General features: G+C 39.3%; 1 protein-coding gene across 5 annotated transcripts in view; it reads left to right on the forward strand.

Annotated features, from left to right (window-relative positions):
* The window catches only part of SLC12A6 (solute carrier family 12 member 6), a 107,121-nt gene that overhangs the window by 73,814 nt on the left and 5,671 nt on the right, over window positions 1-27,636 (forward strand). For 4 of the 5 annotated variants that reach the window (XM_003272786.4, XM_003272788.4, XM_030814352.1 and 1 more), the window contains 21 exons: window positions 943-1,037; window positions 2,752-2,883; window positions 3,901-4,047; window positions 5,428-5,482; window positions 6,322-6,452; window positions 7,123-7,364; window positions 10,049-10,263; window positions 11,363-11,521; window positions 11,691-11,789; window positions 12,065-12,122; window positions 16,901-17,075; window positions 17,362-17,480; window positions 18,686-18,784; window positions 20,971-21,090; window positions 21,855-21,959; window positions 22,340-22,508; window positions 24,183-24,378; window positions 24,942-25,111; window positions 25,791-25,922; window positions 26,502-26,609; window positions 27,130-27,314. In XM_003272786.4, the coding sequence (XP_003272834.1) occupies window positions 943-1,037; window positions 2,752-2,883; window positions 3,901-4,047; window positions 5,428-5,482; window positions 6,322-6,452; window positions 7,123-7,364; window positions 10,049-10,263; window positions 11,363-11,521; window positions 11,691-11,789; window positions 12,065-12,122; window positions 16,901-17,075; window positions 17,362-17,480; window positions 18,686-18,784; window positions 20,971-21,090; window positions 21,855-21,959; window positions 22,340-22,508; window positions 24,183-24,378; window positions 24,942-25,111; window positions 25,791-25,922; window positions 26,502-26,609; window positions 27,130-27,314 (2,911 nt within the window). Of the gene's footprint in view, window positions 1-942; window positions 1,038-2,751; window positions 2,884-3,900; window positions 4,048-5,427; window positions 5,483-6,321; window positions 6,453-7,122; window positions 7,365-10,048; window positions 10,264-11,362; window positions 11,522-11,690; window positions 11,790-12,064; window positions 12,123-16,900; window positions 17,076-17,361; window positions 17,481-18,685; window positions 18,785-20,970; window positions 21,091-21,854; window positions 21,960-22,339; window positions 22,509-24,182; window positions 24,379-24,941; window positions 25,112-25,790; window positions 25,952-26,501; window positions 26,610-27,129; window positions 27,315-27,636 lie in introns of those variants that run through there. The other variant, XR_004030481.1, reaches the window with a different exon arrangement.

Here is a 27,636-nt window from a genome sequence, read left to right on the forward strand (position 1 = left end):
ATTGCTTTCCACAGTGGCTGAACTAACTTACATTCCCACCAGCAGTATATAAGCATTTCTTTTTCTCCACAGCCTCGCCAACATCTGTTATTTGTGACTTTTTAATAATTGCCATTCTACTGGTGTGAAATGCTCATCACTGAAATCATGAGAAAAATGCAAATCACAACTTCGTATAGTTTATAAAAGGTCAGACAGCTGTGGAGGCAGAGAGCTTTTACTGTCATTATCAGCAGCAATAGTGTGTAAAGGAGACTACATCTAACACAGCATTATACCCTGAGTGTATACTCAATATCTTTTTTCCTCCTAAACCTAGGTGACTTCAAGAGTAGAGTCTCGGCTGGGTGCAAGTGGCTCAGGCCTGTAATCCCAGCACTTTGGGAGGCTGAGGTGGGTGGATAACTTGAGGCCAGGATTTCGAGACCAGCCTGGCCAACGTGGTGAAACCCCATCTCTATTAAAAATACAAAAAATTAGCTGGGCGTGGTGGTGCGTGCCTGTAATCCCAGCTACTTGGAGGCTGAGACAGGAGAATCGCTTGAACCAGGGAGGCGGAGGTTGCAGTGAGCTGAGATTGTGCCACTGCACTCCAGCCTGGGCGACATAGCGAGGCTCCATCTCAAAAAAAAAAAAAAAAAAAAAGAGTAGAGTCTTCATGGGCTGGAATTCCAAAAGAATAGTGTCTCTAGGGGTCTTTATTATTGTTAAGGAAAAGAGTGACCCATGTTTATTTACTTCTTAGAGTTTTATTTTTCTTCCTTCTGGAGAGGGGTCTATATTCTCCAAACAGTGCTGGTTGAGTTCTCTCTAAGATTAAATTTGAATATGAAAATGGGTTATATTAATACCAAAGCAACCTACACTTATCTGGTGCTGATGTTTCTTCATCAGAAACCAGTGAGAAGCTAACTTGATCTACTTTTTTTTTTTTTTCCCCAGACGATGGACATAAGAAAGCCCGAAATGCTTATCTCAATAATTCCAATTATGAAGAAGGAGATGAATATTTTGATAAAAATTTGGCACTCTTCGAGGTAATATTTCGGAGAAAACTATGGACTGAGACTTTAGGAACAGAGATCTCATGATAGCCATATTTTACCCCATTTGGTTTTAAAATTTTACAAGCTGGATAATTTAATGTTAAAAGAAAATATTGTAACTTGTTATTATAGTAAATTTTGTCTGTGTAATCTAATTATAGTGAGTAACTATTAAATCAAATTGTTATGTAGTAAGGAAGAGGAGTTTGACTTCTTGGACATATGGATTACCTTGCAATCTAATTCAGTTGTGATTTAATTGTTTTTATTAGAATAATCTTTCTTCTAAGTATAAATCAGTGTATTTCTCCACACTTGTGTCTGGAAAGACTATCATTTGCCTTAGAACTAACTAAACAAAAATCACTGTAGGAAGCAGGCTTCCAGATTAGCAGGACCTTCGTGTCTTTTTTTAATTGTCAAATAATAACTATATATTTATGGATTACAATGTGATATTTTGATATTTGTATACATTGTGGAATGATTAAATCAAGCTAATTAACATATCTGTCACCTTGTATATTTATCATTTTTGTGGTGAAAATATTTGAATTTGACTTTTTTTTTTGAATTTGACTTTCTTAGCAATTTTGAAATATACGTTATGTTAACTGTAGTCGCTATGCTGTGCAATAGATCTCAAAAACTTATTTCTCCTGCCTAACTGAAACTTTGTATCCTGTGACTAACCTCTCCCCCTTCCCCTACATACACTCCAAGCATCTGGTAACCACCATTCTATTACTACGAGTTCTACTTTTTAGATCCCACATGTAAGTGAGATCGTGTGCTGTTTATCTTTCTGTGCCTGGCTTATTTCACTTAACATAATGAAGAGGACCTCTATATCTTATCTGAATAAGACAACATGGACTCTATGGCCAGGCTCCATAAGCTGTGGCCAGGTTGTTGAAAGGAGCCTGGTTTATTTCAGCACTACCTTTTTCTGGCCTTCGACAATGATCCAAGTGCCACTTCTCTCAATGTACCTTTTTTTAGTTTGTTTTTGAGACAGGGTCTTGCTCTGTCACCCAGGCTGGAGTGCAGTGGCACGATTACAGCTTGACCTCCTGGGCTCAAAGGACCCTCCTACCTCAGCCTCCCTAGTAGCTGGGACTACAGGCACATGTCATCACACCTGGCTGATTTTTAAATTTTTTGCAGAGACAGGGTCTCAACTTTGTTGCCCAGGCTGGTCTTGAATGCCTGGGCTCAAGCGATCCTTCTGCCTTGTCCTCCCAAAGCATTGGGATAGCAGGTGTGAGCCACCACGCCCAACTCAATGTACCTTTTTTTTTTTCTTTTGAGATGGAGTCTTGCTCTGTTGCCTAGGCTGGAGTGCAGTGGTGCAATCTTGGCTCACTGCAACCTCTGCCTCCTGGGTTCAAGCCGATTCTCCCACCTCAGCCTCCCGTGTAGCTAGGATTACAGGTGCATGTCACCACACCCAGCTGATTTTTGTATTTTTTAGTAGAGATGGGGTTTCACCATCTTGGCCAGGCTGGTCTCGAACTCCCAGCCTCAGGTGATCCAGCCACCTTGGCCTCCCAAAGTGCTAGGATTACAGGCGTGAGCCACCATGCCCGGCCTACCTGTGAAATATGTTTTCACTTAATTCGAAGTTTTCTGGTAGCAAGATTATTCTGATGCTTATGTTCAGTGTTCTTTGTAGCTCATTTCTTCCATGTCACTGGCTTTATAGGAAGAAATGGACACCAGACCGAAGGTGTCTTCCCTCCTCAACCGCATGGCCAATTACACTAATCTGACTCAAGGAGCAAAGGAACATGAAGAGGCAGAAAACATCACTGAAGGGAAAAAGAAGCCCACCAAGGTGAGGCCTCAGAATAACAAGGAATACATAAAAAGAGCCCTGTATATAAGAAAAAAGGAAATACCTAAGGCACCATTCTGTGTTCAGCAGCTATTTATTAAATGCTTGAGAGGTGCCTGGAACTGTTCTGGGCACCAGGGTCATGGCACAAACAAAACATACGATGCAGTCTAAATTCTAATGTGGGGATACAGTCCTTAAGCTGTTTTAACTGCCAAAATATATAACATATTAAGTGTTGATAAATTCCCTAGCAAAAAATTAAGCAGAGTAAAGAGACTGAAATTGGCAAGGGAGCCAGAGTGGAGGGCATTGCTACTTACATAGGTTGGACAGGGAAAGCCTTTCTGACAAGGTGATATTTGAGGAGAGATCTAGCTGATGTGAGGGAGTGAGCTATGTGGGAAAAGAGCATTCAGGGAGAGGGAATAGCTTTTCAAGAGAAGAGTGTCCATACCCATCTGCTGATGCCATCTGTCTGTTGTGAAGTTGTTGGGTTTTTTAAAGACCAAACATCAGTTTTTCTCAAAATGAAAATATAAGACATTCAGCTTACCATTCTGGTTGCTCAGCTCTTTGAAAAGGGGATAAAACGGCCCTCAGATCTTCATTTTACCATCTATTTTATTTACCAACTACTGTGAAGAATTTATGCCAAATTCTGAAGAAATTCCATCAAGTCCTTATTGTTTTTAAATGAGAAAAGCCAACAGCTTTGAAAAAATTTTAAATTGTTGTGGGTGCACGTAAAAGTTTATTTGTGGCCAAATGCCTATGTATAATAAACACATGCAGGAACCTTTGTAAAGTTAAAATGTATAGCTTTAGGAATAAAAGTATGGTGATAAACACTTGAAAGATGGAGATTTTATATGTGCCCTTTTGAAGATGTTGATTAAACTTATGATCTCTGCCTAGAGGTTAATATGGTAGTTAGGGAGCAAGTTATTATATAAAAGAATAAAAACCTCTCTTTAGGATAACTGTTTAATTTTTTGTCAATGTCTTTCTTTCTAGACCCCTCAAATGGGTACCTTCATGGGTGTCTACCTCCCGTGTCTACAAAATATTTTTGGAGTGATCCTTTTTTTACGCCTTACGTGGGTGGTGGGCACAGCTGGAGTTCTTCAGGCTTTTGCAATTGTCCTTATCTGCTGCTGCTGTGTAAGTACTGCACTGGCTCCTGGAGATCACCTGACCGTTGCCAAGTTCTCAAGAGTAGATGCACACGACCTCTTTGGGAATCAAACAAAGAATACTTAGGGAAGGACTCATGATCTATCTCAACAGAAGAAATTATTCTGATATTAAAATCTAAAGGATTTTCGGTTATTCAGTGCCTATTAGTCACTGCTTGCTATCTATTATATGATGTACTAGAAATTCCAAAGCAAGACTTCAATTGGAAATGGAAGATAAAGTTCCTGTCTTCAAAGAATTCAGAATCCAAACTATTTGAGCTTGATAGCACCAAAGTTGTGACAGAAAATGTGTTAGAAAATGTAATGTATTACTCCAGTATATATTGAGAAACAAGACAGGTTATTGCAGATGTGAGGGGTATTTGGTTTTTTTATTTGTTTTTGAAGTTTCTTCCCTTATCCCTTCCTTGGAAATTTAGATGTTCTTTCCAGGTCTTCTCTCTACTGAGAACATTTTTATCTTCCTTTAATTTAAACTTCTCCTCATTATGTATCCCAGCCACACCTATGAATTTTATAGGTTTGTACTGTCCTCTTTTATCACTATGACCTTTATACCCTACCTGTATATTATCCCCAGCTGATGAGCATACCGCTGATGAGCAAAACAGGTTAAGCAGGCACAGTTCATATTTTTAATAACTTAAAATGTTCATGGTACCACCTTTTTTTAGTCTCTCAGGCTTAAAACCTCAAGGCTGTGTTTGGCTTCTTAATTGCTTTTCACATCTAATCAGCTACCAACACTAATCTATTCTCTGAAATCTTTTACACTCAGCCCTTTTTATTCACACTACCACCACTATAGTTTTTACCTCTCACTGTACTACTATGGTAGCCTGCTAACCAATCACTCTGCCTCCAGCTACTCCTATCTGCAGTCCATTCTATACTATGCTACCAGGTAATATTTTTAAAATGCAGTTCCTATGTGCTCAGAAGCCTTCAGTGATTCCCTTTCTTACTGAACATTGTTCTTAATATTGTATTTAGTCTTTAGTCAGGTTCTAACCTGTTTTCTGAGTTATTTGTCTAGTTCTTCCTTTTGAGTATACTAATCTCTATTCCCTGTGTAACTAGGAAATCTAGAGTGAGATTAGCAGTTCTTAATAGCACCTGACCTACTGATGTGGGAGCATTTTGACAGAATCCTCCAGATATTAGTGGTATGACTAGTGCAATGAATTGGACCATATCATCTTATTTCCATACCATTAGATATGACTGTCCATAAAAGGTAGAGTTAAACGTTTGCCAAGTGCTCTTGGAACACAAATAGAGAAGTAGTATAGAAATGTCATCTTTACACAGTAACAATCCCCTCCTTTCCCTTTCTCTGCAGACAATGTTGACTGCTATCTCCATGAGTGCCATTGCCACTAATGGAGTGGTGCCAGGTTAGTAGGTCAAGGTTGTATTTCAGGATTTATCAGTGTTGACTCTATGTTTATGCTATAAAGCTAGAGGTGCAAACTTCTGAAGAATTGAATACTATTTAGTCTGTTCTGTGCTACAACAGAGTAATGGTCTGTAGGACATAGACATAATACTATTTGACTTTAAGATGCCGTCTTTAAAATCTCTTTATTTTTTAAACTAGAATGCATTAATTTCAGTCACATGCTTAGCTTTTATTAGTTAGAATATATATTTTTTATAGACAGAGTCTCACTCTGTCACGCAGGCTGGAGTGCAGTGACACGATCATAGTTCACACAGCCTCCAACTCCTAGGCTCAAGCTACCTTCCCACTTCAGCCTCCTGAGTAGCTGGAACTAGAGGTGTATACCACTATGCCTGGCTATTTTTTTTTCTTTTTTGTAGAGGTGACATCTCACTATGTTACCCAGCTTGGTCTCAAACTCCTGGCCTCAAGCAGTCCTCTCGCCTCATCCTCCCAAAGTGCTACCATTAGAGGCGTGAACCTCCACACCCAGCCAGAATATATTTTATTGGGCTGTCTCGTGTCATAGTAAATATTCTCTAATTTTTTTCTAAGTAATGCTGGCAAACTGTATTGCTTCATATGGCTCATTACATTAGATGTGCAGTATATCCTACAATAACACTTTCACCTTTTACTTCCCACTAGTACATCTTTTTATCACATTGAAGGTTTGCAGAAGCCTGAAACATTTAACCTTCATGTATATATTTTTTCTTATTTCTATTTTATTCATATTCCTCTTACTAATACCCACTCTTTCTCCTATTCACCTTCTGTTTTGTCTTTTAGCTGGGGGCTCATACTTTATGATTTCCCGGGCACTGGGCCCAGAGTTTGGTGGGGCTGTTGGCCTCTGCTTTTATCTTGGTACCACATTTGCAGCAGCCATGTACATCCTTGGTGCCATTGAAATCTTTCTGGTAAGTAATGACTTCATTGTGGTCCATAATATAGAAGAAATATTGATTTGGGTTTATTCTTTGCTATGAAAGCTTCTGAGAGATCAGCTGTGGGAATAAATCAGGTGATGGACTACCAACGTCAGTTGGCCTCTTAAGTGAATATGAGGTGGAAAAGTTGAAATTCCCTTTGCCTGCCTGTCCCTTCCTTTCTACCTGATTGCACCACTCTGCCACCTCATCCAAGAGATTCAAGTCCAATGGGGAAAAAGTAAAGTTTATCTTTTTTTGATATCTTTGTCCCTATGAAATAAAATGCTTCTCATTTCTCTATTCACTGAGACATATTTACTATTTAAAGTAGTGATACTAGAATCAGGGTTAAAGATAATCATAATTACTTTATATAACCCTATGAATAAAATTAATAATTTTTTCCTTTCTTTCTGTTTGGAAATGTAGTTATTCAGAACAGCATGTAGACCAAAAAAAAAAAAAAAAAAAAAAAAAAAAAAATCCATGACATCCCATTTCTGAAGGCATTTCAGATCCTATTAGAAACTGGGCTAATTCCCCAGTCATTTTCTCTCTCAACTTTGCTTTCTTTTGTGAAAGTAAGTGCAAGCGAATACAGCCTTTTTACTTAATTCTTTTGAAATAACCTAATTTTCTCCTTTATTTTACCTAACAGGTCTATATCGTCCCCCGGGCTGCCATCTTTCGCAGTGATGACGCACTCAAGGAATCAGCAGCCATGCTAAATAACATGCGTGTCTACGGCACAGCTTTCTTGGTCCTTATGGTATTAGTGGTATTTATCGGCGTACGCTATGTGAACAAGTTTGCCTCACTTTTCCTGGCCTGTGTCATTGTGTCCATCTTGGCCATCTATGCTGGAGCCATCAAGTCTTCTTTTGCCCCTCCACACTTCCCGTACGTGTCTGTCTCTCTGCCTAGCCATCCTTATTGGGTAGTAATTGAAAATATCTGGTGGTGTGATAATTTTAAGTCAGAATTTCATGGAGTCTCTCTGAGATTTTCCCTCTTGGATAAGCCCAGTTAGACTTCCTTCCTCATCTAGGCAGGAAGCCTCCTGGCAAACTATGTCCTATTCATCCTCTTTCTTATGTCCCAAGCATAGAACTAGTAGCTGTAACCATCATTTAGGTTCAGATATTAGATTTTTTTCTCCCTGATAATGGTACATAGTCTTTTTTTATTATACATATTTTGAACTATTCATAAAGGGCTTTGCAGACAGTGTAGTTATTGCCAGCAACCTTTATAAGGTATTTAAATGTTGGATTTCTTTTACTAATTAAAAATCAAGGGAGTCAAAAGAAACCTAAAATCTTACCTAAAATGTTTAATTAATTAAATTTTTTTTTCTGTCAGTATTGTAATGGACTTCCTAATCATAAAGGGAAATATTATACAATTTGCATATATCTCTCTATATATGTAATATTACACACTATAAGTAATAACAGCTACCTTTTTTCAACCTTGATTTTATTTTTTTTTATTTGTATAAATTTATGGGGGTACAAGTGTAATCTTGTTACATGCACATATTATGTAGTGGTGAATTCAGGGCTTTTATTTATTTATTTATTTAAGAGTTGGAGTCTCATTCTGTTGCCTAGGCTGGAGTGCAGTGGCACAATCTTGGCGCATTGCAACCTCCACCTTCTAGGTTCAAAGCAATTCTCCTGCCTCAGCTTCCCAATTAGCTGGGATTACAGGCATGTGCCACCACACCCAGTTAATTTTTTTTTTTTTTTTTAATGGAGTCTTGCTCTGTCACCCAGGCTGGAGTGCAGTGGTGCGATATTGGCTCACGCAACCTCTGCCTCCTGGGTTCAAGTGATTCTCCAGTCTCAGCCTCCCAAGTAGCTAGGACTACAGGCACACACCACCGTGTCCAGCTAATTTTTGAATTTTTGGTAGAGATGAGGTTTCACCATGTTGGCCAGGCTGTTCCCAAACTCCTGACCTCAAGTGATCCACCCACCTTGGCCTCCCAAAGTGCTGGGATTACAGGCGTGAGCCACTGCACCCAGCCTAGGTCAGGGCTTTTATCCATTACCCAAATAATGTACTTTGTACCCATTGAGTACTCTGTCATCATTCACCTCCTTCTTCAACTCCTTAGTGCAAGTACTTTAAAGTATGTTTTTTGAAGTAGTAATGGATTTGTGCAGATCGGTGACTCACAGGCTCACTTTTCCCTTTGACTAGTGGCATAGGGACTAGCTGGCACTGAATGTTATTTGTAGTCTTGTTACAGAATTGTCTTGAAAAGTCATCTGGATTATCTGAGGATCAAACTCATCGGTTCTATGTTGATTTAACCAGATTACAGAAAAAAAGATTTTTCAAGACAAAAAGACAGTTCCAGTAGGTTTAATGACTTACCTCAAAGTTAATTAATGGCAGAGCAAGAAGAAGAACTGTGATTTCCTGACTCCCCATTCAGTATTTCTTCTATGCCATGCTACATGATGGCAGAAGTAGATTCGATCTTAAACTTTTAATCTGCTTATCTAGGGACTGTAATATAGCTGAAGGTCCTTTTTAGGGTCATAAAATTTATAAAGGTAACATTCTGGTTATATCTCAATTTGGGAAATTCCATTTTGTCTCAGGTTCACCTTTGGGGCTTCTCCTCTTTTTTGATTAGTACATGGTCATAATGCATGATATTTTCTTTGAGATATTCCAGCAAAACAAGACAAAAAATCTAGAAGAATACATGAAACAAGACTGGGAAATGTTGAGAGTTGTTGAAGCTGAGTAATAGGTACATGGTTCATAATAATGTATTCAATCATTTTGCAAATTTTAGAAGCCCCTTTGTTGGACCTGAGAGGTATTTTAACTATGGATGTATTATTCCTTTGTTTATATTTGTGTCTCTGGGTTAAAGAAAAAAATAAAACCAGCAGGTTAATATTTATGTTATCCTTACCCTCACTCCCACTGAGTCTAGGCTTAAGTTCAAAAACAGTTTCTCTTAGGCTATAGAGGGATCTGCCTTTTAATTCTGGCCAAGCTGTTTTCCTTGCAACAGTAGCCAGAAGATTCAACCTTTAGCATAACATTTTCAAGGTGTTTGTTATGAATGTTAGGCTTTTCTAGGCCAAAAAAAAGAGGAGTGCTTTATAAGAACAACAAAAGGACTTCAGTATTCTTTTAGACCTAACAATTTTAGCCAAAAATTTTGGAAGGTGAGTCAGCATAATGTCTTCAGACAGTTCTTCAATTTGACTTCCTTCACTGCCACCACCTATGACCTTGGACAGATAACTGTATTTCCCTAACCTTCAGTTAACTCCCTGACTTCCTAAACTTCAGTGCCTCCATCCACAACATAGAAATTCTAATACATTGTGAGGTTGCTGTAAGTATTAAATTGGCAGAATATGTAAGTCACCATTCACAGTGCTAAAATAAATTATAAATAAATAAACATTAGTTCGTTTCCCACCCATGACAGTAGAAGCTCTTAAAGATGGGGTTCTTGTTTCCTTTACTAACCTGTTTCCTTTTTTTTTTTTTTTTTAATGTATTTTTTTTTCCTTACTTGATCTTACTCCCTATTTCTTTTCACTTAGGGTCTGCATGCTGGGTAACCGCACCCTTTCATCAAGACACATTGACGTTTGCTCTAAGACCAAGGAAATTAACAACATGACAGTCCCATCAAAGTTATGGGGATTCTTCTGTAACTCAAGTCAATTTTTCAATGCCACCTGTGATGAATACTTTGTTCACAATAATGTCACTTCAATCCAGGGCATTCCTGGATTGGCTAGTGGTATAATTACAGGTAAGTTAGGGAGTTATTGGACAAGTTTTTTCCTATTTTCTGGGGAAAATAGGCCTTGTCATCTTAGATTCTTCTACTGTCCATAAAGATTCACTGCCATGGTGCTAATTCCCTTCTTAAGCACACCACACAGCTCTTAATTCAGCTTATTTCTGCTTTTCCATTAGTAAAGCTGTCCTTATTCGGGACTCCTTTACAGAGTGATGTCTGCTAAAATTCACCTCCATTTCAGAGCAGAGTTGAGCAAATCACTTTCTAACCTTAGGGTAAAATATACTGTGTATTCTTGTAAAATTGCCAATGTTCTTCCTGCACTGACAGAATAGAACTGTTTTAATGTCCACATCCACATGTATCTTCCTAACTTAGCTAAATTCCTGAAACATTCCTTAAGTGGCTTCTATTATAAATGTTTGGTCTGTAAATTTCTTTGCACATAAGTAAGTTTACATTAAGGTGTTAGAAACAGCATTGATGACTGATAAATAATAATGGGATTTGTGGGGCATTTAGTTTTAGTTCGTTTAACTTTTACTAATTTGCATTAGTAAAGTTAAAATGTATTTGCATGTACCAAATCATTTTGCGAAATTATATTTAAATTAGATAAGAAAGAACATTATGTTTAGCTGGGCGCAGCGGGTTATGCCTGTAATCCTAGCACTTTGGGAGGCCTAGGTGGGAGGATCATGAGGTCAGGAGATCAAGACCATCCTGGCTAACATGGTGAAACCCCGTCTCTACTAAAAATATAAAAAATTAGCTGGGCGTGGTGGCGGGCACCTGTAGTCCCGGCTACTCAGGAGGCTGAGGCAGGAGAATGGCATGAACCTGGGAGGCAGAGCTTGCAGTGAGCCGAGATTGTGCCACTGCACTCCAGCCTGGTGACAGAGCGAGACTGTCTCAAAAAAAAGAACACTGTGTTTTTATCTATGTGTGTTTTATTGTGCAATGTGTGTGTATACATGTGCTCATGTAGAAGCAAACACACCTTTAGAAACTGTATAAATGAGAAGCCTGATTTTGAATGTTTGGATAGAAAATTAATTATCTTTTTTTCATACTGCTGCTGCTTAAATTCCCATTTTTCCCGCTGCAGAGAATCTTTGGAGTAATTACCTACCCAAGGGAGAGATCATTGAAAAGCCTTCAGCCAAATCTTCTGATGTCTTAGGCAGCTTAAACCATGAATATGTTCTTGTTGACATCACCACCTCCTTCACCCTTCTGGTGGGAATCTTCTTTCCCTCTGTTACAGGTAAACACGTAGGCTGTTGTATATTTTAGAAGCTGTCAGACCCACCAAGTGATTTTTCTCAGGAGGCAGAATTCTCAGGGTTCCTAGATTTGCTTCTACTCTTTGCTATCAGTATCAATATCAAAGTGTCCAAGAAGTTAACTTGGTTTTTTCCCCCTTATCTCTAAAGGTATCATGGCTGGATCAAACAGATCTGGAGATCTGAAAGATGCTCAGAAGTCTATTCCCATTGGTACTATCCTTGCCATCCTGACCACCTCCTTTGTCTGTATCCTTTTTATGGATCCAGTCTGAGTCTTAGTCATAGGAAAATCCAGTAGAACTAGATGATCAGTATTTTTATCCTGGTAACAAAGATACCTGCTTTCTATCACTTCACTTCTTGCCAGATAATCTGCCTACCTCATATAGAAAATTCAAAAAAGAATTTATAGGAGTATTTAGCAGCTCATTTTACTGACAGAAGAAAGTGTCTGCTGAGTATCTACTTTCTAACTCATGTTAGAGGGTAAACAGCAGTTTCCTTGACTCTCAATATGGTAGATTTAAGCAATGTTGTCCTCTTTGGTGCATGTATTGAAGGGGTTGTTCTCAGAGACAAGTGAGTAATGAATTTCTTTCTAACAATAATGTGTCTGTCTGCCATGACTTCTGATCATTCCACATAGCTCCAAGATAGTTACAGACTTACAGTCTCAACACAGCCAGGCACCGTGGCTCATGCCTGTAATCCCAGCACTTTGGGAGGCCAAGGCGGGTGGATTGCATGAGATCAGGAGTTCAAGACCAGCCTGTGCAACATGGCAAAACCCTGTCTCTACAAAAAGCACAAAAATTAGCCAGGTGTGATGGTGTGCACCTACAGTCCCAGCTACTTGGGGGACCGAGGTGGGAGGATCAATTAAGCCTGGAAAGTCAAAGCTATAGTGAGCCATGATCGTGCCACTGTACTCCAGCCTGGGTGACAAAGTGAGACCCTTTCTCAAAAAAAAAAAAAAAAAAAAAAAAACCCAACCCGAGTTATCAATCATGACTAACAATAAGAAAATATATGAATGTAGTTCCCAAAGGGGCCAGTATTTTCTAGTGAATATATGAGACAGTTAAATACAGTCCTTCAAAAAAGCAGTGAATGTGTCTAAATAATGAGGACTTCCCTGTCCATCAAGAACTGTTCAGAAACGAGACCAAAAGTCAATAAGGGCAAGTAAAAACAATTTCAAGTGTCTCTAGCATCTCCTTTATGAGAGATAAGTATCTAATTGTGTTTGGCATTCTAAATAAAAGACTGAAACTTACTTTCTTCATATTCTGTTCTTTTCTCTTCTCTTCTTTTCTTTTCTACTCATTTATTTAGAGACAAGGTCTTGCTCTGTTGCCCAGACTACAGTGCAGTGGTGCAGTGATGGCTCCCTACAGCCTCACCCTACTGGGCTCAAGTAATCCTCCCACCTCAGCTTCCCAAGTAGCTGGGGCCACCGGTGCATACCACCACACCCAGCTAGTAGTTTTTTTATTTTTTTTGTAAAGATGGGGCCTTACTATGTTGTCCAGGATGATCTGAAGCTCCTGGGATCAAGCAATCCTCCCACCTGAGCCTCTCAAAGTGCTAGGCTTATAGGCATGAGCCACCACACCCAGCCCTTTCCGCCATTATTCTTTTTTAAATTTCCCACACTACACAGATGTATCCCCTATTCTTTATCCACATCACTCACTTTGTACAGGCCTTCAGGATTTTTGCCTATGTTACTGTAATAATCTCCCTTTTAGTTCTAGCCTCTAATCCTTCTTCCACACTGCCACCAGAATGGCTTTTCTAAAACACAAAATTTGAACGTACAAACCTCCCTGCTTCAGAGCCTGCCAAAGCCTGTTAAAATCCATCACTGTGATTTGGCCCTCTCTACCTCTTTTTACTCTATCTCCTGCCATTCCCTCATAAGCTCCCTGACTTAGAGTTTAATATGTCTTATTATGTCTCCACTTATAAACACATTTGTCTGTGTTGTTTCCTTTGCTTAGAATAGGTTGCTCCCACCTGGCCAACTCATATTCATCCTCTTAGAGACTAGGCTAAGGGTCTTCTCTCCTGTAAAGCTTTTCCATACTCACCCAAACAGAGGTAAACACTCCTCCTTGTGTTCAGCCACTCTATTTGAATATACTATATTATGGCATTTATGATGCTGTGTTGCAGCTACTTGTTTTCATATCACTGTCCCCTTCACGATGAGCTCTTTGAGGACTCGAAGCCTAATAGATGCAATATAAATATTGTTGACAAAAATAAAAAGCACAATATATATATATGTATGTAACATAGTATGTGTGTGTGTGTGTGTGTGTGTGTGTGTGGGTGTATATATGTATGTATATAGTATAGTATATTACTATACCATTGTAGGAAATTCATGGAGCTTTGGTAAGTTACACCATAATATAAAAATTATTATTGAGAGTGTAAATTAGAGTATCATTTTGGAAAATTATTGGTTATTATCTCCTAAAGTTGAACATGTGCTTACCTATGACTCAGCATTTCCACTTCCAGATATATCTAACAGAAATGCTAGCACATGTGCATCAAGAATAATTCACAAGAATTTTCACAGTAGTGTTATTCTTTTTTATTTATTTATTTATTGCCTGCTTCATTTTCCCTTCCTAAGTATTCTTAATAGCCAAAACCTGGAAATAATCCAAATGTCCATCACTAGTAGAATGATTAAATTATATATTCATGTAATAGGAAGCCATACAGCAAAGTAAGTCATAGCAATATACACCTCCCCCCCAAAAAATTTACAAGCAATGCTAAGAAAACCAAACACAAAAGTATGTACTGTGTATCATTTATATAAAATTTTAGAACGGTAAAACTCTATAGTATTCAAAGTCAGAGGGCTGGGTATGGTGGCTCATCCCTGTAATCCCAGCACTTTGGGAGGCTGAGGCTAGAAGATTGTTTGAGGTCAGGAGTTCCAGACCAGCCTAGGCAACATAGCAAGACTTTGTCACTACAGAAAGTAAAAAATTAGCTGGGCATGGTGGCGTATACCTGTAGTACCAGCTACTGGGAAGGCTGAGGCAGAAAGATCACTTGAACCCAGGAGGTTGAGGCTACAGTCAGTCAAGATCACAGCACTACGGTCCAGCCTGGGTGACAAAGCAAGACCCTGTCTCAAAAAAAAAAAAAAAGTCAGGTTAATGGAGAGGAAGAAAGGGCTAATGAGTGAGAATGGGCGTTAAGAGAGAATTTTGGGTACTGGCAGTGTTCTGTTTCTTGACCTGCATGGTAGTAGGTCAACACCTACAGCATGGGTGTTTGCTTTGTAGAAATCTTCAGATGTGCATTTGTTGTTTTTTGCACATTACTTTTTTTTTTTTCCCCTAGACAGAGTCTCGCTCTGTCGCCCAGGCTGGAGTGCAGTGGTGCAATCTCGGCTCACTGCAATCTCTGCCTCCTGGGTTCACACCATTCTCCTGCCTCAGCCTCCGGAGTAGTTGGGACTACAGGCGCCCGCCACCACGCCCGGCTAATTTTTTGTATTTTTAGTAGAGACGAGGTTTCACCGTGTTATCCAGGATGGTCTCCATCTCCTGACCTCGTGATCCGCCCGCCTCGGCCTCCCAAAGTGCTGGGATTACAGCCGTGAGCCACCGCACCCAGCCTTGCATATTACTTTTTGTATGTGATACTTAATAAAAATTGTTAAAAGAAGTAATTAAACTGATGCCATGTTTCACCCATCAAATTAGAAGTGACCTTAATTTTTTTTAATACACAAGACTGGTGTGGAGTGTGTATGTGCCATAAGACTTGAATCTTCTTATATTTCCAGTGGAAGTAAAATTTAGTACAAACTTTCTGGACAGCAGTTTAGTAGTGATTTTGAAATGTTTTAAGATATTGATCCCTTTGGTTAGTTACTCCCTCTTAAGAATCTGCCATAACTTAGCTGGGGCCAGGCGTGGTGGCTCATGCCTGTAATCCCAGCACTTTGGGAGGCCGAGGCGGGCGGATCACGAGGTCAGTAGATCGAGACCATCCTGGCTGACACGATGAAACCCCATCTCTACTAAAAATACAAAAAATTAGCTGGGCGTGGTGGTGGGCGCCTGTAGTCCCAGCTACTCAAGAGGCTGAGGCAGGAGAATGGCATGAACCCGGGAGGCAGAGCTTGCAGTGAGCCGAGATCGTGCCACTGCACTCCAGCCTGGGCGATAGAGTGAGACTCCGTCTCAAAAAAAAAAAAAAAAAAATTACTTAGCTGGGCACAATGGCTCATGCCTGTAATTGCAGCATACTGGGAGGCCAAGAGGGGAAGATCACATGAGCCCAGGAGTTCATGACAAGCCTGGGCAACAAGGCAAGATCCTGTCTCTACAAAAAATTTTGTAAAAGATTAGCTGGACATGGTAGCGAACACCTGTGGTCCCAGCCACTTGGGAGGATGAGGCAGGAGCATCGCCTGAGCCAGAGAGGTCAAGGCTGCAGTGAGCCGAGATAGCGTCACTGTACTCCAGCCTTGGCAACAGAGTGAGACCTGTCTCAAAAAAAAAAAAAAAAAAAAAAAAACCTGCCATAAGGAAAAAAACCTGAACTGTGAATGTAGATATGTGCATAAATATATTAATTATAATATTTTATATAATAGAAAATCAACACTAGAAGAATGGATAAGAAATTGTGATGCAATATTATTCAAATCACTAAAAATTTTTATTCATAGCTTTTTATGACATAGAAAAATGCTTATGTTTCAAGAATACAGAATTATAGTGCAGTGAGATCTCAATTTTTCTAAAAAGCAGATATTTTGATACCCTGAAGGGGAAAGTTATAACTGAAGCTTAGCTTCTTTTCTAGCCCCATGTGTATTTTTTTCCTAATATAGGTCAATAGTGCCTTTTGATCAAATCTGGCCATCTTTATATTTCGTAATATTATTTGTCTCATTTTTGATTCTCTAAAACTTAGAAAAAAAAAAACTGGGTGGGCTGGACGCAGTGGCTCACGCCTGTAATCCCAGCACTTTTGGAGGCTGAGGCAGATGAATCACTTGAGGCCAAGAGTTTGAGACCAGCCTGGGCAACATGGTGAAACCCCGTCTTTACTCAAAATACAAAAATTAGCCAGGTGTGTTGGCGCACACCTGTAATCCCAGATGCTCAGGAAGCCGAGGCAAGAGAATCCCTTGAACTTGGGGGGCGGAGTTTGGAATGAGCCAAGATGACACCACTGCACTCTAGCCTGGGTGACAGAGTGAGATTCTGTCTCAAAAAAAAAAAAAAAAAAAAAAAGGCTGAATGTTTCTAGTCTTTCAGTCTAAAGTTATTTCAAGATTAAATTTCCCACTCCTATTTCTTTCCCAGGTTCGGTGATGCTGTGAAAGGTAATTTGGTGGTGGGCACCTTATCTTGGCCATCCCCATGGGTGATTGTTATTGGCTCCTTCTTTTCAACATGTGGAGCTGGACTTCAGAGCCTCACAGGTGCACCGAGGCTGCTACAAGCTATTGCCAAGGATAACATCATACCGTTTCTGAGGGTGAGTGACCTTTTATTATCCCTTCTTTTTTTTCCCAGCTTTAATGAGAAACAGTGTGGTCTTCATGGGCTTAGAAATTACTAGATCATAAATGTGGAGACATGGGTTTTTAGTACAAGACCCTCTAAATCCCAAGCATGAGTTTACCTGTGAGTGCTGTAAAGGTATTTAAAAGATATCACAGTTGTAACACTATTGTCTTCCAGATGTCTGAAATTGTAGGCTAGATAAATCAGACAGCAATGACTCAGTACTCCTATGCCTGATATTTCCCTTTTGTGTACAGGTTTTTGGCCACAGCAAAGCCAATGGGGAACCTACCTGGGCTTTACTTCTAACTGCTGCCATTGCAGAGCTCGGAATACTCATTGCCTCCCTGGATCTTGTGGCCCCAATTCTTTCCATGTAAGAGCCAGTAATTCTCTTCAGTTATTCTTGCTTAAATGATAAATAATACATGTTTATTTCCATCAGTCATGTAACAGTAGTGATAACAGAGTGGGCTAAATACAGATGTAACTTCACTTAAATAAAAATCATTCCTGAGAACTTCCAAGTAAGGCTAACTTTTGTAAGTTATTAGGTTTTTTCCTACCTATTTAACTTCAAAAGTTCTTTGGCATCATTTCTAATTCATTATCAATTTGTTGTAGCTTTTACCACCACTGTTAGTTGTTATTTATTCACCTGTGACTTATTGATGACTTACTACTTACCTGGCACTGTGTAATATGATATTCTGGGAATACAAAGATGGATAAGACACAATCTTATGGAACTGATAATGGATAAAGAAACCAATGATTCCCATATAGCCTGATGAGTGCCATGGTAAAGGTGAACACTGAGTGCCCTAAGAACACCAGAGCAAGGCATCTAAACAGACGGAAACTCAAGAAAGATTTTCTGGAGGAAGTGATACTTGTATCTTGAAGAATACCTGGTTATTTGCTAAGAAAAGAAGTGGTGAAGAACATTCCAGGCAGAGAATGTGTATAAAGGAATTGAGGGATGACATAAGGTAGCACATCCAGAGAACTGGAAGTAGTTTGGCTTGGCTAGAGTGGAGAGTGCATGCTGAGGGAATAACAGAATAGAGAAGTAGGTAGACCCACATCACAAAGGGCCTGGAGCTTTTACCTGGAAGTAGTGGGTAATCCTTGAGCACAAAATGATAATGCTTTAGGATGATCAATCTCATATAAAAGATGGATTAGAAGGAGGCTAGAATTGAGCTGGGAATGCTAATTGGAAAGAAGAAATGAGAGCCTGAACTAAGGTGATTAGTAGATGAAAAGGAAGAGAAGCAGCTTAGAGATTTTTAAATAGAATCTATAGGACTTGGTAAGTGAATTTGGAACAAGGGTAAGGAAGAGGAAACCTGGATTATCCTAAGAACAACTGGGTGAAGAGTGGTTGTGTCATTGACTGAGAGAACAGAGAAGGATGAACAGCTTTGTGGGGAGAGGCTTAAGTTTCTCTACTTCCTACTTAATCAAGGGTTAGTTGTTTAGAAACAGGCTTCAATACAGCAAAGGTATTCAGTTACTTAACCTTCAAAAAATAATCTTACAGTAATAATCATTCCTCTTACTCTTTTTATTCTTCAGGTTTTTTCTCATGTGTTACCTCTTTGTAAACTTGGCATGTGCCTTGCAAACATTACTTCGAACACCCAACTGGAGACCCCGATTCCGCTACTACCATTGGTAAGTCTGCTTCTTTTATTCTTTTTACTCATGTTTGGAGAGAACCCATCTTTGAACTAGAAAACTAGGAGAGTCTGGGTTCTCGATAAAATTTTTTTCTTGGTCAGCCATTTCATACTATTTCAACTTTCAATTCTTATCTGAATCCTCATCCTCCTATCCTATTTTCCTATATCACTTTATAATAACTTATAACACCCAATATGAATAGAGCAAAAGCACAAAATAGATATATCCAGTCTTCTATAATTTTCAGGTTAAAACAACCTTCTCTTGCATATTTATTTTCCTGTTTGTCTCTTAGGGCTACGGAGTCAGAGGTTCTAAATTCCAATCTCAGCTCTACTATTTCTTAGCTTTGTAGCCTTCAGCAAAGTACATAACCATGTAAAATTTAATTTTATTCATTTGTAAAATGGGACTAATAAATCTAAAGTGCTTATCGTAGTGCCTGGTACATAGTAAAGCTCAGTTCTCAATGAACTGTTGCTGCTGTTGCTGCTGTTGTGGTTAAGTCTCCCCAGTCCTGAAGGGATCATCATGAAAGATTTTTGACTACCATCCCATCTCTTTCCTCTTATAGCTAAGAGCTCATTAATTATGTCCTGTATGTACCCATTGCTACATTCTTCTTTGCTAACTTTCTCCTTGTTCCCTTTCTGTCTTCACTTACCAATGGTGGGCAGTGATGTAACGTTTACTGGGCAAAAATTAAAATCCTCAACTGATTTTAAATGCCTCAAATCCTCTTTCTAGCTTTAACGTTAGTTAAAAGTTCTATATGAGGCCGGGCACAGTGGCTCATGCCTGTAATCCCAGCACTTTGGGAGGCCAAAGCAGGCGGATCATCTGAGGTCAGGAGTTTGAGACCAGCCTGACCAATGTGGAGAAACTCTGTCTCTACTAAAAATACAAAAGTAGCCGAACGTGGTGGCACATGCCTGTAATCCCAGCTACTCAGGAGGCTGAGGTGGGAGAATCATTTGGACTCGGGAGGCGGAGGTCGCAGTGAGCTGAGATCGTGCCATTGCACTGCAGCCTGGGCAACAAGAGGGAAACTCCATCTCAAAAAAAAAAAAAAAAAAAAAAAAGTTCTTTATGGACTTTTTTTGTTGCTATCTTGCTTCTGTTTTTCTGTTTACCATATATTTTCGTTACATCCTAGCTTTCTCCAGATTAACACTCCTATTCATTCTTTAAAAATAAAATTCATTCATCACAGAGCTAAGAAGTTCATTCTGTACACAGAAAAACTTCAGTAAATATAGTTGTCTACCTAATTTGTGTGGTCAAAACAAGCAATTCATTACCGTCTGCCAGGTTTCTCTTATGTACAGTCCAAAAATAATTTTCTTTCTTTCTTTTTTTTTTTTTTTGAGACGGAGTCTTGCTCTATCGCCCAGGCTGGAGTGCAGTGTCCCAATCTCCGCTCACTGCAAGCTCCGCCTCCCAGGTTCACACCATTCTCCTGCCTCAGCCTCCTGAGTAGCTGGGACTACAGGCGCCCACCACCGTGCCCGGCTAATTTTTTGTATTTTTAGTAGAGGCAGGGTTTCACCATGTTAGCCAGGATGGTCTTGGTCTCCTGACCTTGTGATCCACCCGCCTCAGCCTCCCAAAGTGCTGGGATTACAGCCGTGAGCCACCGCGCCCAGCCCAAAAATAATTTTTCTCAGTGAGTTCTGCAGTTATGCTAATATTTATAAAATTTTTAGAAATATTTATATGAAATTTTTTTAAAAGATCCTAGAGTTATTAACATTTCTGCCTGCGTGTCCCATCCTGGCTTTGCCAAGTAAGTATTAATTGTCCTCATAACTGCAGATGACTGATAGTGTTCCGTTATTTATATGGTTTTCCAGCAGTTGGAAACATCTGCTGTTGCAAAGGACAGTTTGGGTTTTAGTGCACATCTACCGACTCTTTCATGATAAGACAACTATAGAATTGAGAATAATCATTTAGAAACTTTTGTGGCCGTTTGACATTGCTACAGCATCCAGGCATGTGATAATTTTTCGAATAATTCATTTTTATTGCATTTTACAAAAGTTCTATTTATAATAGTTTCAAAGTTTTTAAAAAATAATCCCTCACCACAGATAGTTTGAGAAGCACCTTTAACACAGGCTTCTTTTTCAGCTACTTTAAAAGATACTTTTTTGTATTTGTTTTTAATTTTCTAGGGCCCTTTCTTTCATGGGAATGAGTATCTGTCTGGCTCTGATGTTCATTTCTTCCTGGTATTATGCCATTGTAGCCATGGTAATAGCTGGTATGATCTACAAGTACATTGAATACCAAGGGTGAGTGTGGATTTAATCTTGATCACTGCTAAAAGTAGCAAGACTAGCTAGTTTGGTTAGAGCCAGCTTAATGAAAATACCTTAAGGACCTAGGTAACTTCATTTTCATAACTATATTTTGTACCCCTAATTCTCTAACCATCTTACTGACGCAAGCTTTTCATCACAAGGGAAATCCATTGAGAAAGTATGAATGGATCAACAGAAAATAACAAAGGACATATCCAAATAATAATGATTAGTACTAAACAAAGTATAACACAAATATAAATATTTTTGCTTATCTCTTCAGTCAAGGGGTTGTCTCTGAAATGAAAAAGAAATTAGTTCTGAACAACTTTGTAACTACTAAGACTTACAGCTTTCAAAAATGAGGACGAAATAACATTCTTATTCAGAAGATCACATTGAACTTTACTTTCTCTGCATTATTTTCAAAGTAACTTAAACTCCAGGTCTGTTATAATTTTCTAATCTAGATTGCTCTTTTACATTATTGTTTTGAACAATTACGTAGAAGGACTGAATGAGTGACCCCTTCAGGCTTTATTCTGAACTGTTTGTGCAGTGCAGTCTGTTGGTGCTGTTGATCTGCCTACATTGGGTTCATTATGTTAGTAAAAACCATTATGTAAATCATTAATCTGAACTTTAATCTTCTACTTTGCACATGTGTGATTTTTAGATTCAGAAAAAAACTTTATTTTTTAAAATTATACTTACTATAGTTTAAATTTGTCTCTGCTCTTTTCTTTTTCTCACAGAGCTGAGAAAGAATGGGGTGATGGTATCCGTGGGCTGTCCCTCAGTGCAGCCCGGTTTGCTTTGCTTCGATTGGAGGAAGGACCTCCACACACTAAGAACTGGAGGTAAAGAAATCAGCACTAGCAGTATTTGTCACATAGTTAACACACAAAAATATGTGCTTTGTTGATTACAGGATAAGGAAACCATGTGGCCCAAGGAATTGGTATAATGGACCTGTTTTGAACTATTCTAAATCCTTAATGTTTTTATTCCCTTTTCTTCATGTCATTTATGATCAAGACTGCTACAATTTATTATTCCTTGAAGACTGATCAACTTGAGATTGTACTGGGAGCATTCAAAATAATACCCTGATTTCTTCCTTCTGTCAAATTACCTGTTTCATACAGATCTCCTGAATTAAAGGGTGGAGTCTGTCATTCTGTTCCCCAAACCCAAAATGTTTTCTCCTCCCCTCCAACCCCCACCAACCTCTTCACAGGCCTCAGTTGCTTGTATTACTGAAACTAGATGAAGACTTACATGTCAAGCATCCTCGCCTCCTCACCTTTGCCTCACAGCTCAAAGCAGGAAAAGGTCTCACTATTGTGGGCTCTGTCATCGTGGGGAACTTCCTAGAGAACTATGGTGAAGCTTTAGCTGCTGAGCAGGTAAGAGTCAGACTTTTGATATATTGGAACTCAGCTTACAGCTTTGTGATGTTAAGTAGTAAGACCTCAAACTTCTACTTGAATCTTGTTCCTGAGTGATCTAGGAGGTTTCTCACTTAGTCCTGACCTTTGAACAGACACTTTCTCCCAAATAATAAGATGAGCCAGAAAACAGTTATTTATTATTTCTTCCCATTTAAAGCATTACTAAATTATAAGATTATTAAGTCTAAACCTTATTTTCAAATATACTCCAAACATTAAACACTGAGAAAAGTCATGTAAATAAATTGATCCCTTGAACTATGGAGAGGGTTCCTCTCAATCTTATGACAACGAGGAGTAATGACCAAATTGTCTTCCTCTTTACTAATCTGTGTGGTATCATGAGCAAGATTCCTTTGCCACTTCTGGTTAGCTGTACTGAACATTAAAGTTCTACTTTAACAAGGAAGTTGTTTTCACTGTAATACTTATTATATATGATAGAACTAATTCTGTTTTTGAAATGCCATTGTGGGCCGGGCGTGGTGGCTCACACCTGTAATCCCAGCACTTTGGGAGGCCGAGGTTGGCAGATCACAAGGTCAGTAGATCAAGACCATCCTGGCTAACGTGGTGAAACCCCGTCTCTACTAAAAATACAAAAAATTAGCCTGGCGTGGTGGCGGGCACCTGTAGTCCCAGCTACTCAGGAGGCTGAGGCAGGAGAATGGCGTGAACCTAGGAGCTGGAGCTTACAGTGAGCTGAGATCGGGCCATTGCACTCCAGCCTGGGTGACAAAGCGAGACTCCGTCTCAAAAAAAAAAAAAAAAAAAAGAAATGCCATTGTATTCAATGGCATTTCAAAAGTTTTACTGGATTTCATTTTGGAATGCTTTGAAATTCTAAACACTAGAAATGCTGAAGAAACATTACTCCAGAATGATGGTAAAAATTAATAAAAGGTACACAGGGTTGAAAATCAAGAGAGCCTAGTTCTTAGCCACATCACTGATTTAATCTGTGCCTTTGCAAAAATCATTCCATTTTCCATACCATTATTCCCTTCCTTTTCCCACCAAGAGGTTGGAGTAAGAGTAAATGAGATGATATCTCCAAACTGGTTTGACTAAATAAAGGAAGAGTAATGCAAATGCAAGTGTCATGAATAATCACCATTAAAATGTCAAAAAGCATATGGGAATGGGAGAAGCAAAAAAGAAAACATACCTGAGAAAATTCTAAAGTGAAACTGAATCATCATATTGAGTTTCTGGTAAGATGAGTCAGGGCATGACTGGGGCTGAGGCAGGAAGGAGATCTTGTTCACACTAGTGAATCATCCTGGTCAACTGAGAAAGAATGTTGAATATTCACTTTGTAGAGATCCCTGTTCCCAGTTTTTTGGTATGGTGCAAAGGAACAAAATCAGAACAGAGGAAAAAACAGAGAAACTACATGTAGACAACCAGCTACAGAGGCAAAAATATGTAGTAAGCACTTAAAAAGTGAAAAAGACAAAAGATCATGAAATTCCTTTGGGATAATTTTAACTTTTTGGACTTTTCTGTAGACGATATAGTTTTATGAAGACTTTGGAAAAAGGTGGGGGATATAATATGGAGAAGGAATAATGGGTTAAAAGGTCCAGAGTGAACCAGTTCAGTGTTGCGGTCCTGTGTCTCTTTCAGACCATAAAGCACCTAATGGAGGCAGAGAAGGTAAAAGGATTCTGCCAGCTGGTGGTGGCCGCCAAGCTGAGAGAGGGCATTTCCCACCTCATCCAGTCATGTGGCCTTGGGGGCATGAAGCACAACACGGTGGTGATGGGCTGGCCTAATGGCTGGCGTCAAAGCGAAGATGCCCGTGCTTGGAAGACTTTTATTGGTATTAACCATTTCTCATACAAACCTAAGGGCCCAAGTCGAGGGGATATAGTTAAATCTCTGGCACCCCCAGCCTCCTAAAGTAGAGACTATGCCATTGCTGAAGCATAGTCTTATAAGGCAACCTGAAAAACTACTGGTAGTAATACCCAGATTGTACCTACCCCCTTCAGCTTCACATTATGTTCATGAATTATTTCTGTCAAGTCTTGTGCTAGGAATTATCTCCAAAATTGCCATGTTTTCATTTGTGATTTTCCATATTGATGTTCTCACAGGAATTGGAAGAATTGTTCTTCAGCATCATAATCTCCCAAATTCACATATCCCCCCTTAGAAATGTAGTAATCAGAATATACCTAGTAACATAAACTGTGGTTCTCAGTCTGTTAGCTATTCAGATTTTTCACAATGATTTTTGTTACGTAATGAGAAATAACCTACTAAGTAAATAGGACCCCTTGCTCAAAGAAGTGTGAAAAGAGCATTTCCTTGCTTTTCTGACATGCTAGGAAGCAAGGCAAGCCTAAGGATTCTTCTCTGCTTATTCTTTTTTCTCCCTAGGCACAGTTCGAGTGACAACTGCTGCCCATCTCGCACTGCTGGTGGCTAAAAACATCTCCTTCTTTCCCAGCAATGTGGAGCAATTTTCTGAGGGCAACATTGATGTGTGGTGGATTGTGCATGATGGGGGGATGCTTATGCTACTACCATTCCTACTGAAACAGCACAAGGTATTTTAGACAACTTTTTTTTACAAAAGTCTTTCTCCCTTCTGTCCTGGTTCACAGGACAGACAAATTCTTTCTCTGATTATATAGTTTTGGGGTTTAGAATCAGAAGAGTTTGAAGTTATTCTAGGCTTTCCCATGATCCCACTTTCAACCTTAAGAGAAATCATTGTCTTTGTATTTGATACCTACTTATCTCCAAGTGAAATTCAGCCAATTAATAAAGTTCCATATGAGCGCTTGGGGAAAACAAGAAGTGAACACATCTTTTTAAAAAAAATACTGGAAACTGAAGGTATATGTATGTGTGTGTATCACACACATATATGCGCTCATTCCGTGGTAAGACTAATAAAATGAAATTTAAAATAGTAAATATATAGTCTGCATGTTGTCATTGATGTACTGTCTGAATAAAGCACCCTCTTAACATATCGTGAGCCATCTTTTCTTTTGCTGGTGTTTTCTTGTTATGAAATTAAGGACTCCTTAAAACCGTATTAAATGTGGTGTTTAGTCAATCTTTTGCCCTAGTACAATAACATGGCAAGTAGGAAGCTAGGAACAAATAGCCTCATACTACATATAGCAAGGTTCTTCTAGACCACAATGTCTAATGTCTTAGGAAATAACTTTTTTTGCCTCCTTACTCTAATTTTCCACGTGTATGTCACTCTCTCAGGTGTGGCGAAAGTGCAGCATACGGATCTTCACGGTGGCCCAATTAGAAGACAACAGTATCCAAATGAAGAAGGACCTAGCCACCTTCCTATATCACTTGCGCATTGAGGCGGAGGTAGAAGTGGTGGAGATGGTGAGAAAGCTGAGTTTGAGATACAAGAGGTTCATTCCCCCATTCCTCTCCCTGTCTTCCTTGAATCTTTTCTAGTTTGGGAAATTTTTCAGATCTAAATGTGGATTAATCCCCTAGTGCCAAAAAAACAAAACAAAAAAACCCTAATTTGTTGCCCTAAGCAGAATGTGTATGTGATGCATGTTTGATGTTACTTTTTGGCTTTGCTTTCTTGTTTATTACACAGCCCTTATATTTCTGCCAGATTCTCATCTGCTTAATATAGTTTTATGAAATTTTAATTCATATATTCAGCTTAAAATTCATACATGGCTTTTAAAAAAAAACAGTATAAAAAAGACAGACTAGAGTTTGTATTTTGTGTTTCAAGGCAATACATGTCTTGGTTAGATTATGGAAAAGACTCTCAGGGCCTCTGGATTTTTATCTACAATCACAAAAACATGTAACTCAATGACTAAACAAAATAGGGGTGAAACTTAGGTTAATATTGTGATGCTTTCCCTGGTTTAATTTAGTGACTGGAAATAAAAATGTATGCTTCATCCTTCTTTCTCCTTTGTGTGATGTCTATGGCAGCATGACAGTGATATATCGGCATATACTTACGAGCGCACTTTGATGATGGAGCAAAGGTCCCAGATGCTCCGGCACATGCGGCTATCCAAAACAGAGCGAGACAGAGAGGTGAGACCTTACTGCATCAATCCAATCCGGACTCTAAAGTCTGTCAGTGAAAGGGATGATACTGGGCTGGGCACGGTGGCTCACGCCTGTAATCCCAGCACTTTTGGAGGCCGAGACGGGTGGATCAAGAGGTCAGGAGTTCAAGACCAGCCTGGCCAAGATGGTGAAACCCCATCTCTACTAAAGTACAAAAATTAGCCGGGAGTGGTGGCACGTGCCTGTAATCCCAGCTACTCAGGAGGCTGAGGCAGAGAATTGCTTAAACCCGGGAGGCGGAGGTTGATTGCAGTGAGCCAAGTTCGCGCCACTGCACTTCAGCCTGGGTGACAGAGGAAGACTCCATCTCAAACTAAAAAAAAAAAAAAAGGGATGATACTATATTGTTTTAACAGGATGACAAATTCTTTCCTTCTCACTCTGTCAGTTATTCCACCATAACCCATTATTGCCTCAAAATAACCAAAGATGAAGCGTGAGAGAAAATTTGGTAGAATAACTTGTGTTGGATCTTCTTCCTCAGGCACAATTGGTGAAAGACCGAAACTCAATGCTACGATTGACCAGCATTGGCTCTGATGAGGACGAAGAGACAGAAACCTATCAGGAGAAGGTGCATATGACTTGGACAAAAGACAAGTACATGGCATCCCGGGGACAAAAAGCCAAGTCAATGGAAGGATTCCAGGACCTGCTTAACATGCGTCCGTAAGTTTTCCCACTCCTAGGTTTATCATAAAATTACCTAATCAGTGGCACAAATGTGACTGCCTGGACACACAGGACGGAGTCTATTCATTTCACCCTGAATCTAGCCACCTCATTATTGTTTGCCTATTCATACTGGCTCCCAATGAACACTGTACACAAGCTAACCATCCCCTCTATCCATATAGTTCACCCCCATACTGTGTTCTTACTATAAAATAAGCCAACAGAATGAGAAAACCCAGATATTAATATCATAAAGAAACCATTTTAGGCCGGGTGCAGTGGCTCACACCTGTAATCCCAGCACTTTGGGAGGCAG

This window comes from Nomascus leucogenys, chromosome 6 (assembly GCF_006542625.1).
Source record: "Nomascus leucogenys isolate Asia chromosome 6, Asia_NLE_v1, whole genome shotgun sequence".
NCBI lineage: Eukaryota > Metazoa > Chordata > Mammalia > Primates > Hylobatidae > Nomascus > Nomascus leucogenys.